General features: G+C 47.3%; 1 protein-coding gene across 4 annotated transcripts in view; it reads right to left on the reverse strand.

Annotated features, from left to right (window-relative positions):
• The window catches only part of MTHFSD (methenyltetrahydrofolate synthetase domain containing), a 122862-nt gene that overhangs the window by 54451 nt on the left and 51268 nt on the right, over positions 1 to 17143 (reverse strand). For all 4 annotated transcript variants that reach the window (XM_077288870.1, XM_077288867.1, XM_077288869.1 and 1 more), the window contains one exon: positions 11604 to 11685. In XM_077288870.1, coding sequence (XP_077144985.1) covers positions 11604 to 11685 — 82 coding nt within the window. The remainder of the gene's footprint in view (positions 1 to 11603; positions 11686 to 17143) is intronic.

Below are 17143 nucleotides of genomic sequence, written 5' to 3' on the forward strand. Positions count from 1 at the left end.
GGTCAGCAAAAAACCCTAATCAAAAAAACCATCCTGAGATTACAAGAACCCATGTGCCAACTCATGGCACATGGGGAGAACCTCAGTCCACTAGAGCAACCAGCTAACAAAGAGACATTCTAAGCAAGCTGGACAAAAAAACCAAACAACTGAAAATCAGCACTTAGCTTATCCTGAAAGATCTGGGAGCAGGTAGGCAGGAACCAAACAGAGCACATCTGAACACATTGATAGCCGGCAAGGGAAATGACAGAAAGGCCAGGTAAAATAGGAAACACCCAGCCTCTGATGGACAGATGGAAACCAAAGGCCGCAACCCACCAAAGTCACCCAGTACCAGCAGTAACCACCAGAGGGAGCCCGCAAACAGAATCCACAACAGAAATCCATGATTGGTTCATTTTAATGAAGGTTAGATCATCAACATTTTGGGTAGCCAGACGAGTCCTTTTTTCGGTCAGTATTGAACCAGCAGCACTGAAGACTCTTTCTGATAGCACACTAGCAGCTGGGCAAGCGAGCTCCTGTAATGCATATTCTGCCAATTCAGGCCAGGTGTCTATTTTAGATGCCCAGTAATCAAAGGGAATGACGTGTGAGGGAGAGCATCGATAAGGGAGGAAAAATAGTTTGTAACCATACTGGACAAATGTTGTCTCCTGTCACTTTGAATTGTTGCAGCAGTACCTGTCGTGTCTGCGGTCATTGCAAAATCACTCCAGAACCTGGTCATAAAACCCCTCTGTCCAACGCCACTTCTGATTTGTGCACCTCTATAACCTCTGCCATGTTGCCCCCTGCAGCTCGTGTGAGAACCATCACCACCGCTGTGTGCTGGGAATGCCTGAACCAAACGGTCTACAAGAGTTGCTTGTTTGGTAGCCAATATTTGCTCAAGGTTCTCATGCGGCATAATATTTTGTAATTTCCCTTTGTAGCGTGGATCCAGGAGGCAGGCCAACCAGTAATCGTCATCGGTCATCATTTTTATAATGCCGGGGTCCCTTTTTAGGATACGCAAGGCATAATCAGCCATGTGGGCCAATGTTCCAGGTGTCAATTCACTGCTTGTGCTGGGTTGAGGAGCAGTTTCTTGCAAATCAATATCACTTGTCTCCCGCAAAAACCCTGTACCAGACCTTGCAACGCCACCAGTTTCTATTGCCCCCTGAGAAGCATCCTCCTCCCATAAATATTCATCCCCATCATCCTCCTCCTCTTCGTCCGCCACCTCGTCCAGGAGAGTTCCCTGAGCAGACAATGGCTGACTGTCATCAAGGCTTCCCTCATCCTCGGCTGCAGACACCTGCTCCTTAATGTGCGTCAAACTTTGCATCAGCAGACGCATTAGTGGGATGCTCATGCTTATGATGGGGTCGTTTGCACTTACCAGCCGTGTGCATTCCTCAAAACACTGAAGGACTTGACAGAGGTCTTGTAGCTTCGACCACTGCACACCAGACAACTCCATGTCTGCCATCCAAGTGCCTGCCCGTGTATGTGTGTCCTCCCACAAATTAATTACAGCACGCCTCTGTTCGCACAGCCTCTGAAGCATGTGCAGTGTGGAGTTCCACCTTGCTGCAACGTCGATTATTAGGCGGTGCTGGGGAAGCTTCAAAAATCGCTAATGGTTCTGCATACGGCTGGAGTGTACGAGCGACCGGCGGATGTGCGAGCAAAGTCTTCGCACCTTCAGGAGCAGGGCTGGTAACCCCGGATAACTTTTCAGGAAGCACTGCACCACCAGGTTCAAGGTGTGAGCCAGGCAAGATATGTGTTTCAGTCCTGAAAGGGCCATGGCAGCCATAAAATTCCTTCCGTTATCACTGACTACCTTGCCTGCCTCAAGATGTACACTGCCCAGCCATGACTGAGTTTCTTGCTGCAAGAACTTGGCCAGAACTTCCGCGGTGTGTCTGTTGTCGCCCAAACACTTCATTTCCAACACAGCCTGCTGACGCTTACCACTAGCTGTTCCATAATGGGACACCTCGTGTGCAACACTGGCAGCTGCGGATGGAGTGGTAGGGCGACTGCGCTCTGTGGACGAGCTTTCGCTTCTGGAGGAGGAGGGTTGTCGAACGCCTACTGCCAACTGTTTCCTAGACCTTGGGCTAGGCAGAACTGTCCCACTATGGCTGTCCCCTGTGAACCCTGCATCCACCACATTAACCCAGTGCGCCGTGATGGACACGTAACGTCCCTGGCCATGCCTACTGGTCCATGCATCTGTTGTGAGGTGCACCTTTCTACTGACTGATTGCCTGAGTGCATGGACAATGCGGTCTTTGACATGCTGGCGGAGGGCTGGGATGGCTTTTCTCGCAAAGAAGTGTCGACTGGGTAGGTCATAGCGTGGTACTGCGTAGGCCATCAGGGCTTTGAAAGCTTCGCTTTCAACCAACCGGTAGGGCATCAGCTCTAACGAGATTAGCAATGTGGGCGTTCAAACCCTGTGTACGCGGATGAGAGGGTGAGTACTTTCTTTTCCTAACGAGAGTCTCTTGTAGGGTGAGCTGGACTGGAGAGGTGCATATGGTGGAACAAGCGGTGGTGGTGGTGGTGGTGGACATGGCGGATTGAGAGAGGGTTGGTGATGGTATTCTCGATGTTGACCTACATACAGTGTTTCCTACCAAAAACCTTGTGATTCCCTGACTGCTTTGGCCTTGCGACGATACCTCCACATTTGCTGCTGGTGGTGTCCTAACCGGTGGGTTTACAGTGAGGGAAGCAATGTAGCGTTGCTGACTAACTTCATTCTGAGCAGGTGCACCAACGGTACGGGACGTTTGGTAGTTAGTCCAGGCTTGCAAGTGCATGCTGGTTAAATGTCTACGCATGCACGTTGTATTTAAATTTTTGACATTCTGTCCTCTGCTAAAGGTCTTTGAGCATTTCTTAGAGATAACGTTGCACTGATCATTCGGATCTTGGTTAAAAAATTGCCACACTGCACTCTTCCTACTATCGAATACCTTTTCAGGCATTGCACGCTGTGCTGCTTTCACCGGATGGCCACGCTGTCCTAAAACTGGTTTTGTTTTCGACACACGTTTTTGGCCTGATACGGGCCTGCCAGATGAAAGCTGTTGCGATGTTGATGCCTGCTGCGGCTCATCCTCCTCCGCTTCAGAGCTACTGCCAGCGGCACCCTGTTCCCCCAATGGCTGCCAATCTGGGTCTACAACTGGGTCATCTATCACCTCCTCTTCAATGTCCTGTGCACCTTCCTCTGTGTCACCGTGTAAGGTAGCGTTCGGGACGGGGCACCATAGTCTCATCAGGGTCAGATTCTGGCTGAGTACACTGCGAGGGCAATGTTGTGATCTGAGTCAATGGAACAGCATAAAAATCTAGCTGTGGCTGTGCATCTGTGCACTCCATGTCCGATTTATCTTGTAATGGGCTGTGAACTATTTCCCTTTCTAACCCTGGCACGGTATGTGTAAAGAGCTCCATGGAGTAAACTGTAGTGTCACCTGCCGCATCCTTCACTTTTGCTTTGGGTGAAGGACACAAGGAAGTGACTTGTTCCTGACCGTGAGCATCCACTGACGCTGCTTTTAAATTTGGAACTTTCGGAAGAGGAGGCGAAAGAGCTAGAGGCTGAGTCAGCAAGGAAAGCCAAAACTTTTTCCTGCTGCTCCGGCTTTAAAAGCGGTTTTCCTACTCCCAGAAAAGGGAGCCTTCGAGGCCTTGTGTAGCCAGACGATGACGCTGGCTCAACAACTGGAGCCTTAGGTGCTATTTTGCTTTTCCCACTACCACCAGATGCTCCACCACCACCACCACCATCATTACCACTTTACCAGGGGAAAGTGTAAACAAACTATCAACCGTTATATGGTACTGTAAAGCAAAGTAGAAGGTGTATGTAAACTTGTTGAGAATTTAACCCTCCCTTTTTATGTGTGGGAGACTGCTGCAAAAATCAGGCCCACTGTATTACACTACACAGTATAAGTGGCAGAAAGTGGCTGGCAGATATACGCCAAACAGAACTGACACAGATGCACTTAGTGGCAATATAAATCTCCCTTTTTATGTGTGGGAGACTGCTGCAAAAAAAAAACAGGCCCACTGTATTACACTACACAGTATAAGTGGCAGAAAGTGGCTGGAAGATATATATAAAAAAAGGGACTGTACTACAATAACAATCTCCCTACAATGATCTCAGGACAAGTATGGCAGCCAGCAATAAAAAGGACTGCTGCACACAAAAGTGTGGACAAATAAACAATAGAACGGTGCAGAAAGGAGCAACAGGACTTTTGCTTTTAAAAAAGCAGTTGGTTTGCACAGCGGTGTACAAACAGCAATGCAGCTATCAGGGAGCCTTATAAGCTACAGAGCTGATGCACAGAAATCTAGCCTGCACTGTCCCTGCAAAGAAAAGGTGGTGTTGGACAGTGGAAATCGCTACAGCACAAGCGGTTTGGGGGTTAATCTTTCCTCCCTAACAGTATCGCTGCTTCTGATGAAGCTGCAGCAACCTCTCCCTATGCTCAGATCGGCAGAAGTAAGATGGCGGTCGGCGTGCACGCCCCTTTATCGCCCCTGTGACACCGCAGAAAGCAAGCCAATCACTGTCATGCCCTTCTCCAAGATGGTGGGGACCGAGATCTATGTCATCACGCTGCCCACACTCTGCGTCCACCTTCATTGGCTGAGAAATGGCGCTGAAAGTGTCATACGAAACGCGACTTTGGCGCGAAGATCGCCGACAGCATGTCCGATCCCACACTGGGATCGGTAGTACCTCTTTAGGTACCACCCCGTGTTTCAGGAGGACCACTTTGCCTTGGCTGGATTCTGAATGAAGGACGCTGGCTGGAATTCCTTGATTACATGGGTGCATATAAAATCTCACTGCTTCTCCACGTATTTCCAGTCTAACAACACTTTATTCACAGCACACAGAATATATAACACAGATACAGAGGGCAGGCCAATAGAAAAACAGCAGGCCAGACATACATTACAGGTGGCCGGAGCCTGCCGATATTTACTGTGGGAATTACAAAGGTGGGGGAGGTCAGAAGGAGAATATCTTGTCCAGAGGCGCAGCCTGTGGACTGATGCATTTCACATGGAACCTATTATACATACATATACTGCATAACATATTCTTGTGCTGGGGGGTTCTGTAACACGGCTCCCCTTTTCAGCGACGCGATCGGCATACAGTCTGATCCTTAACGGATCAGTTTGGGGATGACCGAAGTTTATGGGGTTGGTACAAGTTCCGTTTGTCTGCTTAGTCCATCGGCGTTACCGTTTTGTTTGCCGGGTCTGTAGTGGATGGTGAAGTCCAGAGGTTGTAGGGCTAAACTCCACCGCAGTAATCTGGCGTTGTCTCCAGAGACCCGATTAAGCCAGACTAGGGGATTATGGTCCGTTAGGAGGGAAAACTGTTGTCCATACAAATATGGTTGTAACTTTTTGAGTGCCCATACTATTGCCAGGCACTCCTTCTCGATGGCCGCATAGCTCACTTCATGGGGCAGTAGTTTCCGACTCAGGTAAGCTACCGGGTGTTCTTGGCCGTCCGGCCCGACTTGGCTCAGTACTGCCCCCAATCCAAACATAGAAGCGTCTGTGTGAACCAGGAAACGTTTAGTTGGATCGGGTGCGGCCAATACAGGGGTATTGGTGAGGGCGTCCTTTAGCTGGCGGAAGGCTTCCTCACACTCTGAGGTCCAGGTTACCTGGCGGGGTTGGTTCTTACGGGTCAGATCAGTGAGGGGCTTGGCTACGCTGCTATAATTGGGAACGAATTTCCTGTAATACCCCGCTGTCCCTAGAAACGCCATGACCTGGGTTTTAGTGCGTGGGGTGGGCCATTTGGCTATGGCCTCAATCTTGGCTGGTTCTGGTCTCTGTTTCCCACTTCCCACCCAATGCCCTAAATACTGAACCTCTGCTTTGCCTACGTGACAGTTGTTTGGGTTCAGGGTGATTCTGGCCTTGTGGATCCTGTCTAATACTGTCTCCAGGTGATTTAGATGCTCTTCCCATGTCGCGCTGTAGATGGCGATGTCATCCAGGTAGGCACAAGCATAGTCCTGGAGACCATCCAGAAGCCGGTCAGCCAGCCTCTGGAAGGTCGCCGGGGCAGTCTTCATCCCGAATGGCATAACTCGAAACTGGAATAAGCCGAACGGGGTGACAAATGCAGACTTGGGAATAGCGTCTGGACTAAGGGGAATCTGCCAGTAGACTTTGCATAGATCGATGGTGGTCAAATACTTTGCCCCTGCCAGCCGGTCTAACAACTCATCCACACGCGGCATGGGATACGCATCCGTCACTGTTTTCTCATTGACCTTACGATAGTCTACACAAAACCGTGTAGTCCCATCCTTCTTGGGCACTAACACTACAGGGGATGCCCAGGGACTATCTGACTCTTCAATGACCCCTAAACGCAACATCTCTTGTCGCATCCCTTCTCGTACAGACTCAGGGACGCGGAAGGGGGGGGGGTCTGATCCTGGGTCTCAACCTTGTGTTGTGCCAGGCGAGTGTACCCTGGTCTCCCTGAAAACATCCTCTGTCGCTGCCTCAACAACGCCTCCGCCTGCTGTCTCTCCCGGGGACCTAGGTCTTTACCCAAGTGTACCTGGTCCCATGTTTTAGACTGAGTCCTTTCCCCTAAAACATCAGGCAAAGGAAGTCTGGATAAATCCTCTGCTTCAGGTGCACAGATGGCCACTACCTCTTCAGGGCGCTCCCGGTAGGGCTTCAGCATATTCCAGTGGAACATGCGGATAACCCTGGGGTCGTCACAATCAGCGACATTATAGGTGGTGTCGGCTATTTTCCCCACTACCTGGTAGGGCCCCTGCCATGCAGCTTGGAACTTGTTCTGCCTAGTGGGCTCTAACACCAGGACCTTCTGTCCTATTTCCAAGGTGCGCTCTCTGGCCTTCCGATCGTACCATACGCGCTGGCGCCGCTGAGCCTCCTGCATGTTTCCATGTACAGCCTGGGTCAGCTCCTGTAGGCGGTCCCGGAATTCCAGCACATAGGGTACAATAGGTACCCCTTCTATGATGCCCTCCCCTTCCCAGTGTTCTAGCACTAAGTCTAGGGGTCCCCTTACCCATCTCCCATATACCAGTTCGAACGGGGAGAACCCCGTGGATTCTTGGGGCACCTCCCGATAGGCAAACAGGAGGTGAGGCAAGAATTTCTCCCAGTCCCTGTAGGTCCTGGTAAAATTCCCAATGAGTTGTTATAACGTCCCGTTAAAGCGTTCACACAACCCAATGGTTTACGGATGGTACGGGGCGCTTCTAATGGACTTTACGCCGCACAGCTTCCACAGTTGGTTGGTCATCTCTGCTGTAAACTGGGTACCCTGGTCTGAGATAATCTCCCGGAGAAATCCAACCCGTGAGAAAACATGGAGCAGGGCAGCCGCCACCGTCTCTGCCAGTATGTTAGGTAACGCAACCGCCTCTGGATACCGTGTGGCATAATCTACCACTGGCAATATATACCTTTTCCCTGAGGGACTGGGTTTGGCTAACGGCCCTATCAGATCGACCGTTACTCGGCTAAATGGTTCCTCCACAATGGGGAGGGGGCGTAATTTGGCCTTGCATCGATCTCCCCTCTTGCCAATGCGCTGGCAACTGTCACAGGTCTGGCAGTACTGAAGAACATCATAAGTTACCCCTGGCCAAAAGAAGTTTTGTGTCAGACGATGCCTGGTGCGACTGACACCGAAGTGCCCGGCCAAGGGTATGTCATGAGAGATTCACAGTAACTCCTGCCTGTACTTCTTGGGAACTACCAGCTGTCATTTTATAGTGGGGCTCGTCCCTGTGTGGTGCTGCTCTGTGATCCGGTAGAGGAGTCCCTGCTTCCATATAAACTGTTCCCCTTCCAGTACCCCTCTCCCCTCTTGTGCCTTCCCACGATATCCCTCCAATGAAGGATCCTCAAGTAACTCCCTCTTAAATTCATCTGGTGTGGCCCAAGAAATGTGCCTGGCTATGGGAATACGTGTAGGGCTGGGATGTCTTACCTGGGCCTCCTCTGAGTGTGATTTCGCCTCCGCAGCTCGAGCTTGTCTCCGGGTGGTCACAGGATATGTCTCAGCCAGATCGGCAACCGAGAAGGCAGACAACATGGGCTCCAAGTCATTTCCCAGCAAGACATCTGCGGGCAAATCCTCCATTAAGCCGACCTCAACAAGGCCACCCCCGACTCCCCAGTTCAGGTGAATCCGGGCAGTGGGCAGTCAATGTATGGGTCCCCCTGCTACACGGACTGCCACTGTCCGGTCCATCTTCTCTTGGTCCAGGACGAGATGAGGCTTCACAAGGGTCAAAGTTGCCCCGGAATCTCTTAGTCCCTGCATGCGTTTCCCATTAACCCACACGACCTGTCGATGCTGTTGTCGATTATCTGCCCGGGCTGCCTGCACGGGGTCCACTTCATGCAGCACTTCCTCCATCTCTTCCACCCCTTGGTTAGTCGTAGCCCCCAATGTCGGGTCAACTTCGCCTTGGTAGCCGTGTACAGCGGCCTGGCTGAAGGTAGCTGTTCCCGCCTTTGGCCACTGGGTATGCTGAGTCCGGTTGGGACATTGTCTTTGCAGGTGGCCCAGCTGATGGCAGGTGTGGCATCGTGCCCCAGGGGAACTGTGGTAGGCCGGGTTTCTAGCTGGTCCCCCTACAATCTTCGATGGTTTGGGGTCCATGGGCGGACCCCTAGTGACCATCTTTGATCCGGACAACTGAGGCCTCCTGGCATCATGATGTTCATCGGCCAGTCGAGCGGCTTCCTCAAGAGTCGTTGGCCGCCTGTCCCGAAGCCATTCCTGTGTCTCGGGGGTTAGTCCATTAAAGAATCGTTCTAACAAGACGAGCTGGAGGAAGTCCTCCTTAGTGGTTGCTTGGCTCCCTTGTACCCACTGTAGCAGTGACCGCCGTAATTTACAGGCCCATTCAGCGTGGGTATCGATTACTCGTTTTATAAGTCCGCGGAACTTTTGGCGGTATGCCTCTGGTGTCAGCGCATACCGGGCCAAGATCACTTCTTTGATCCGCTCATAGTCCATACAGTCCTCATCAGGTACCGTGCGATAGGCGACCGCTGCCCGGCCTGTCAGCTTGCTGGCCAGAATCTGAACCCGTTCCTCCGGCTTCACTTGATGAAGGGCACACTGCCGCTCAAAGTCCTGCAGAAAGCCATCAATGTCTTCCTCTGCCTCTCCCAACTGTCAGAAGGCATTATACTGGATCTTTTTGTGGCTTACTGTTGAAGGTACCTGGGCGTAGGCCAGAGCTTCCCCTGCTCGCTGACTCTCCTCTCTCCGCTCTGCCATCTCCATCTTGGCCAGCTCCACTTTGGTCCGCTCTGCCATCTCCATCTTGGCTAGCTCTATCCTGGTCTGCTCTGCCATCTTTTCCTTCAGATCAGTATGCACATCAGCCATCACCTCTCGTATGATCTCTACTGCAGGGTTTGGGCCATAGAACGCCAGTCTGTTCTTTACCTCCCTCTGGAATTCAGTCTCCTCCACATTCACATTGGGGGGCGCTGCACTGTCGTGTTCCATGATGGCTGGTATCAAATCCGCTTTTGTTTTGTTGCTGGCGATTAACCCTCGGGTTTCCACCAGATCTTTTAATGTAGTCCACTTTAACTTCTGGTAGTTGTTTTCCATTCATTCCTTTCCTCCTGTAGAAGGGGTCTCACATCCCGCTGTCTGCCACCAGTGTAACGGGGTCTACTGTGCTGTAGTACCTCTTTAGGTACCACCCCGTGTTTCAGGAGGTTCACTCTGCCTTGGCTGGCTTCTGAATGAAGGATGCTGGCTGGAATTCCTTGATTACATGGGTGCATATAAAATCTCACTGCTTCTCCACGTATTTCCAGTCTAACACTTTATTCACAGCACACAGAATATATAACACAGATACAGAGAGCAGGCCAATAGAAAAACAGCAGGCCAGACATACGTTACAATAGCCGCAGGTGGCCGGAGCCTGCCGATATTTACTGTGGGAATTACAAAGGTGGGGGAGGTCAGAAGGAGAATATCTTGTCCAGAGGCGCAGCCTGTGGTCTGATGCATTTCACATGGAACCTATTATACATACATATACTGCATAACATATTCTTGGTGCTGGGGGGTTCTGTAACAATGCCCTTCTCTAAGATGGTGGGGACCGAGATCTATGTCATCACGCTGCCCACACTCTGCGTCCACCTTCATTGGCTGAGAAATGGCGCTGAAAGCGTCATACGAAACGCGACTTTGGTGCGAAGATTGCCAACAGCATGGCCGATCCCACACTGGGATCGGGTCAGATTTCACGAAACCCGACTTTGCCGAAAGTCGGCGATTTTTGAAATTGTCCGATCCGTTTCACTCAACCCTAGCTCCAGCAGCTTCACATACCAGTCTCCTGCTTTGTAATGGGATTTTAGCAACTGTTCTCAATCCGATGAATTTGTCTGGCAGAAACCTTCCTCATTATGCCTTTATCTGCAGGAACCTTCCTTATTATTCCTTTATCTGCATAAACATTCCTCATTATGCCTTTATCTGCAGGAACGTCACATTAAGCCTTTATCTGCAGGAACCTTCATCATTATGCCTTTATCTGCACAAACTCGTCTGTGCTCTGCATCAGCCACAAATCTCTTCAGAGCACCAAGATTGCGCTTAGGTTTTCATGTAATGCATATTGTTTTCATACCTTGTCCGAGGCATTGCACTATGTGACAATTTTCAGCAGCAGAGATCCCTTTTCTCTCCCATATTGCTAGAAACCTGCAACTGTTTAATAATATGGGATGTTCTTCTTAAGGAGTTTTCCTTTAATTTGTCTACAACTAATTATCACATGGGTCTGAGACTGAGGTAAGTGATCAGAAGACCACAAGATACGAACCTTCCCGGAGGTTATGTCACAAACAAAAAATTACATATTCATGGCACTTACATCCAAAGTGCATAATAATTTGGAATCTGTTGTATATAGTAACACATGCCCACAAATACTGGTAAGTGTCCAAACACATATATACATACTCCCATATATCTACATATATGCAAAAACTCAAGTACACCCATATAATGATATACCTTCATACAGAATTACACATCAAACTGACGTCCATTATACAATCCATGGGCTTCATTTCCACCTTGGTGTAAGCTACACTTTTCAATAGGCAGATAAGTGACCAGAAATAATGCAAAAAGGCTTGCAACAGCAAATGTCCGTACGTACCCAATAGCAGCAAATGGAGGATCTGCAGGATTGTCTATTAACTGCATAGTAAAATGTGGTGTAAAGAAACATTGGACTGAACATTTGTGTAGAGAAGGTTCCAAGGAGCCAATAAACAGGGGCAACACAGATTGGCAATGTACAGAAACGTATAGAGGCAGAGCTAGATCCTGTATATATTATAGGCATTGAACCATGATAAAAAATGTATTGGAGACTAGTACTGGCCATAGTAGTATACTAAAGTGCTGTGTGCAAGAGCAAAGTACCCTCACCCAAAAGACAACCAGGTTCAGCTCTTATCAAGACATTAGTAAACAGAAGCGAACACTGTACCTGAGCCCAGCAATAGAGCCACATCCCCGACGCGCGTTTTGGCAGAAGTGACTTCATCTGGAGGAATGGCATCATGGCAACCCTATGCCCATTAAATAAAGAAGAAATGACAAGGAAAAAAAAAGAGAAATGAAAAATAAAACAAAAAACATACAAAATAAGAAAAAAATAAAAACATACAAAGAATATAAAAGATGATAAAAGTTGGTACATAATAAATGAATTGATTGTGAAAATAAATAAAATAAAACAAGGAGGTCACAGAGAGGTTAATTACACAAGAGAACTAACATTGGGTGGAATAGGACATTTCTCGAGAACTATATAAAAAAGAATATAATTCCACGTGGTCTTAGGATTCAGTTTTCCCGTCACTCCCGGTGGAGGATGAATCCATTATTTCCAGATGGGAAGACATTTGTACAAAGAGCTCATTATCTATTGTGATTAAATAATAGTTACATCTCTTACAAGTTTGATTAATTAGATACAACGTTGCAAATATCTGCACATGTGACAGTGTGACGTCTTTCTACTTGTGTATGAATAAATGTGCAGAGGAATGGGAGATGTAAGTGACAGAAACACACGCTAGATAACATAGATGACCAGCAGAAGCGAGTGTGCAGGAGGAAGCCTGCTACTCTCAATTCACAATCAGCGGTCGGCATCGATCTCGTCAGCTTCTTCTATGGGAGAATCCTCAGACACTTCTCAATATTCATGTTACTCAATGAAAACACGGTTTGGGAAAAATGGGAAATGCATTTGTTATTACAATTCCTGTTTATTCTTATATATTCTCATATAACGAGTATATAAGGGGACAATACAAATATCTCTCCGAGGATCTGTTTATACCAAGGAAGGTGACGGTCACAAGGGGGAATTCTCTGCGTCTGGAGGAGAGGTTTTTCCAACATAGAAAAGGATTCTTTACTTTTAGGGCAGTGTATTTCCAGCCAGGTGCCCAGAAGCGCAATTTAAATGCCGCTGTCAGAGTTTGACAGCAGCATTTAACTAGTTAATAGCCGCGGGTGGATCACGATTCCACCCGTGGCTATTGCGGGCACATGTCAGCTGTTTAAAACAGCTGATATGTGCTGCGAAAAAAGTTGTGGGCTCACCGCCGGAGCCCACATCAAAGCGGGGGATACCGACATTGGTGTAAATGTACGTCCGATGTCGGTAAGGAGTTAAATACTCTCCTCAGTAACATGTCCACTGTCTTGGGGTCATATTCAGATATTTCCTCCACCCCTCACACTTGCTCACTCTTGTCATGTACACTTCAAAAAACATTTTTAGGGTATGTGCACACGCTGAGGATTTTGCTGCGGATCCGCAGCGGATTTGACGCTGCGGATCCGCAGCAGTTTTCCCTAAGTTTACAGTACCATGTAAACCTATGGAAAACAAAAACCGCAGTGCACATGCTGCGGAAAATTCCGCGCAGAAACGCTGCGGGAAAAAAAGAAGCAGCATGTCACTTCTTTCTGCGGATTCTGCAGCGGTTTTGAACCTGCACCAATAGGAAAGTGCAGTTGAAAACCCGCAGAGGAATCCGCAGAAGAAACTGCGTGAAAATCCGCAGTGAAAACCGCAGTGGTTTTGCACTGCGTATTTTACAAATCCGCTGCGGAAAAATCTGCAGCAGAATCCGCAACGTGTGCACATACCCTTAGAATTTGACCTTTTCTTACTTTTTTACCTTTTCACTAGAGACTGTTAAAGATGCTCTTATTCATTGTTTTTTGTTGATCTCCTTGGTCTTTATGGTGCTATCTAGAAATCTTCTTGGTCTTCCTGGTGGTGTTTGGAGATCTCCTTGGTCTTCAAGGTATGGTTTTGAGATCTCCGTGGTATTCATATTGTTTTTGGTTTATCTCCTTGGTCTTTATGGTGCTATTTGGAGATCTCCTTGGTCTTCATGGTGTTGTTTGGATATCTCCTTGGTCTTTATGGTGTTGTTTGGAGATTTCCTTGGTTTTTATGATGTTGTTTGGCAATCTCCTTGGTCTTCCTGGTGTTTGGAGATTTTCATGGTTTTATGGTGCTATTTGGAGATCTCCTTGGTCTTCATGGTGTGGTTTGGAGATCTCATTGGTCTTTATGGTGTTATTTCGGATTTCCTTGGTCTTCATGGTGTTGTTTGGAGATCTACTTGGTCTTCATGGTTTGGAGATCTCCTTGGTCTTCAAGGTGTGGTTTGGAGATCTCCTTCGTCTTCATATTGTTTTTGGTTTATCTACTTGGTCTTTATGGTGCTATTTGGAGATCTCCTTGGTCTTCAAGGTGTGGTTTGGAGGTCTCATTGGTCTTCATGGTGTTGTTCGGAGATCTCCTTGGTCTTCCTGGTGGTGGTGTTTGGAGATCTCCTTGGTCTTCATGGTGTTGTTTAGAGATCTCCTTGGTCTTCATGGTATTGTTTGGTGATCTCCTTGGTCTTTATGGTGTTGCTTAGAGATCTCCTTGGTCTTTATGGTGTTGCTTAGAGATCTCCTTGGTCTTTATGGTGTTGCTTAGAGATCTCCTTGGTCTTCATATTGTTTTAGTTGTTGATCTCCTTGGTCTTTATGGTGTTATTTGGGATCTCCTTGGTCTTCATGGTGTTGTTTGGAGATCTCCTTGGTCTTTATGGTGTTTGGAGATTTCCTTGGTTTTCATGATGTTGTTTGGAGATTTCCTTGGTTTTCATGATGTTGTTTGGAGATCTCCTTGGCTTGGTCTTCCTGGTGTTCAGAGATCTCCTTGGTCTTCATGGTGGTGTTTGGAGATCTCCTTGGTTTTCATGGTGTTGTTTGGTTAATGGTGCCTCTTGTTAATGGTGTTGCAGGCTCTGTGGCCTTTCAGTGAAGGTAAAGTATACATACGGACAGACATGTTTCACTTAGCATGCAAACACGTCCTGTCACTAAGCATGTGACTTAAGGGAATTTTTTGCACCAGAAAATTTTAAGGGCTTCATAGCAAAAGGGGTGAATACATATGCACATGCCAATTTTTAGTAATGTGATACGATACATTTAATTTAGGCCTATATTTTTCTCACTTCACCAACTTAGACTATTCAGTGCTGATGCATCACACAAATCAGATTACAAAAATATTTACATACAGGCTGTAATGTAGCAAAATAGCTGTGTCGTGTGACTATTATTTTTTGGACTTCTGCACCTCTGTGCCTTCCTCTATCTCCAGGATTCAGACATTTGTTTTAGGATTACTCTCTTGTTCGGTGCCTCATACCTTCTCCACTATGTGGAGCATTAGTATAGTATGTGGCGATAGAAGTACGCGTTTGCTGTGTTGCGATACCACTGATCGCCTACAGGGGGCGTCATATGAAACTTGTATATAATCAGCTTGTTACAATTTCATCTTTTACGCTTCTGTCAGTGACAATGATGTTTATCTGATACTTGGCGAAGAACCAGATCTGATGTTTAATCTGATATAAACAGATGAGTGTCTCTGGGCCACTGATTATTATTTAGAGACCCATCATAAAAAGGAACTGGATCCTCTTCTTCCATCAGTGTAAGCTGTTTTACTCTTGTATCAGCCATTTCTGCTCCTAACCTCCCCGTTCTTCAGCAGTAGCCAGCAGAGCCATTTTGACCAGCTCTGGGTGTGTCATGTAGTCATACAATCCCCATGTAGTCTCTATATACTCCCCAAGTAATCCCCATACAGTCTCCATATTCTCAGAATACAGTTCCTGTACAGTCTCCATATACTCCTCAAACAATCTCCCCATACAGGTTCGATATACTCTCCACAGTCTCTATATACTCCCCATATAGTCTCCATATATTACCCATATAACCTCCATATACAACCCATATAATCTACATACAGTCTCCATATAATCAACATACAGTCTCCTTATACTCTCCATAATATCTCCATAGTCTCCATATACTCCCCATTTAATCTCCATGTACTCCCCATGTAATCTACATACAGTCTCCATATACTCCCCATATAATCTACATACAGTCTTATACTCTCCATATAATCTTCATACAGTCCCCATATAATCTACATACAGTCTCTTTATAATCTCCATACAGACTCAATATACTCAGCATATAATATAAATGCAGTCTCCATATAATCTGCATACTGTCTCCATAGACTCCCTATATAATCTACATACAGTCTCTATATACTCCATATAAAGTCTCCTTATACTCTCCATACAGTCTCCATATACTCCCCATATAATCTCCATACAGTCTCCATATAATCTACATACAGTCTCCTTATACTCTTCATATAATCTCCAGTCTCCATATACTCCCCATATAATCTTCATACAGTCTCCACATATTACCCATATAATCTCCATATAATGTACATAGTCTCCATATACTCCCAGTATAATCTACATACAGTCTCCTTATACTCTCCATATCTCCATACAGTCTCCCTATACTCTCCATGTAATCTACAGTCTCCATATAATCTACATACAGTCTCCTTAGGGTACTGTCACACAGTGCAATTTTGATCGCTACGACGGCACGATCCGTGACGTCGCAGCGTTGTATGATTATCGCTCCAGCGTCGTAGACTGCGGTCACACGTTGCAATCACGGCGCTGGAGCGATGCCGAAGTCCCCGGGTAACCAGGGTAAACATCGGGTTACTAAGCGCAGGGCCGCGCTTAGTAACCCGATGTTTACCGTGGTTACCAGCGTAAACGTAAAAAAAACAAACAGTACATACTTACATTCCGGTGTCTGTCCCCCGGCGTTCTGCTTCTCTCCACTGTGTAAGCACCATAGCCGGAAAGCACAGCGGTGACGTCAGACGTCACCGCTGTGCTCGCTTTCTGGCTGGCCGGCGCTCACAGTGCAGAGAAGCAGAACGCCGGGGGACAGACACCGGAATGTGAGTATGTACTGTTTGTTTTTTTTACGTTTACGCTGGTAACCACGGTAAACATCGGGTTACTAAGCGCGGCCCTGCGCTTAGTTACCCGATGTTTACCCTGGTTACAAGCGAACACATCGCTGGATCGCTGTCACACACAACGATCCAGCGATGTCAGCGGGTGATCAAGCGACGAAAGAAAGTTCCAAACGATCTGCTACGACGTACGATTCTCAGCAGGGTCCCTGATCGCTGCTGCGTGTCAAGACACTGCGATATCGTAACGATATCGCTAGAACGTCACGAATCGTACCGTCGTAGCGATCAAAATTGCACTGTGTGACAGTACCCTTATACTCTCATACAGTCTCCTTATACTCCCCATATAATCTACATAGTCTCCATATAATCTACATACAGTCCCCATATAATCTACATACAGTCTCCTTATACTCCCCATATAATCTACATTCAGTCTCCATATAATCTACATACATTCACCATACACTCTCCATACAAACTCCCCATATACTCTCCCGATATATTCTCCACACACACCCCATTTACTCTCCATACACTCCTCATATACTCTTCATACACTCACCATATTATTATTATTTATTTATATAGCACCATTGATTCCATGGTGCTGTACATGA

This window comes from Ranitomeya variabilis, chromosome 2 (assembly GCF_051348905.1).
Source record: "Ranitomeya variabilis isolate aRanVar5 chromosome 2, aRanVar5.hap1, whole genome shotgun sequence".
Lineage (NCBI taxonomy): Eukaryota > Metazoa > Chordata > Amphibia > Anura > Dendrobatidae > Ranitomeya > Ranitomeya variabilis.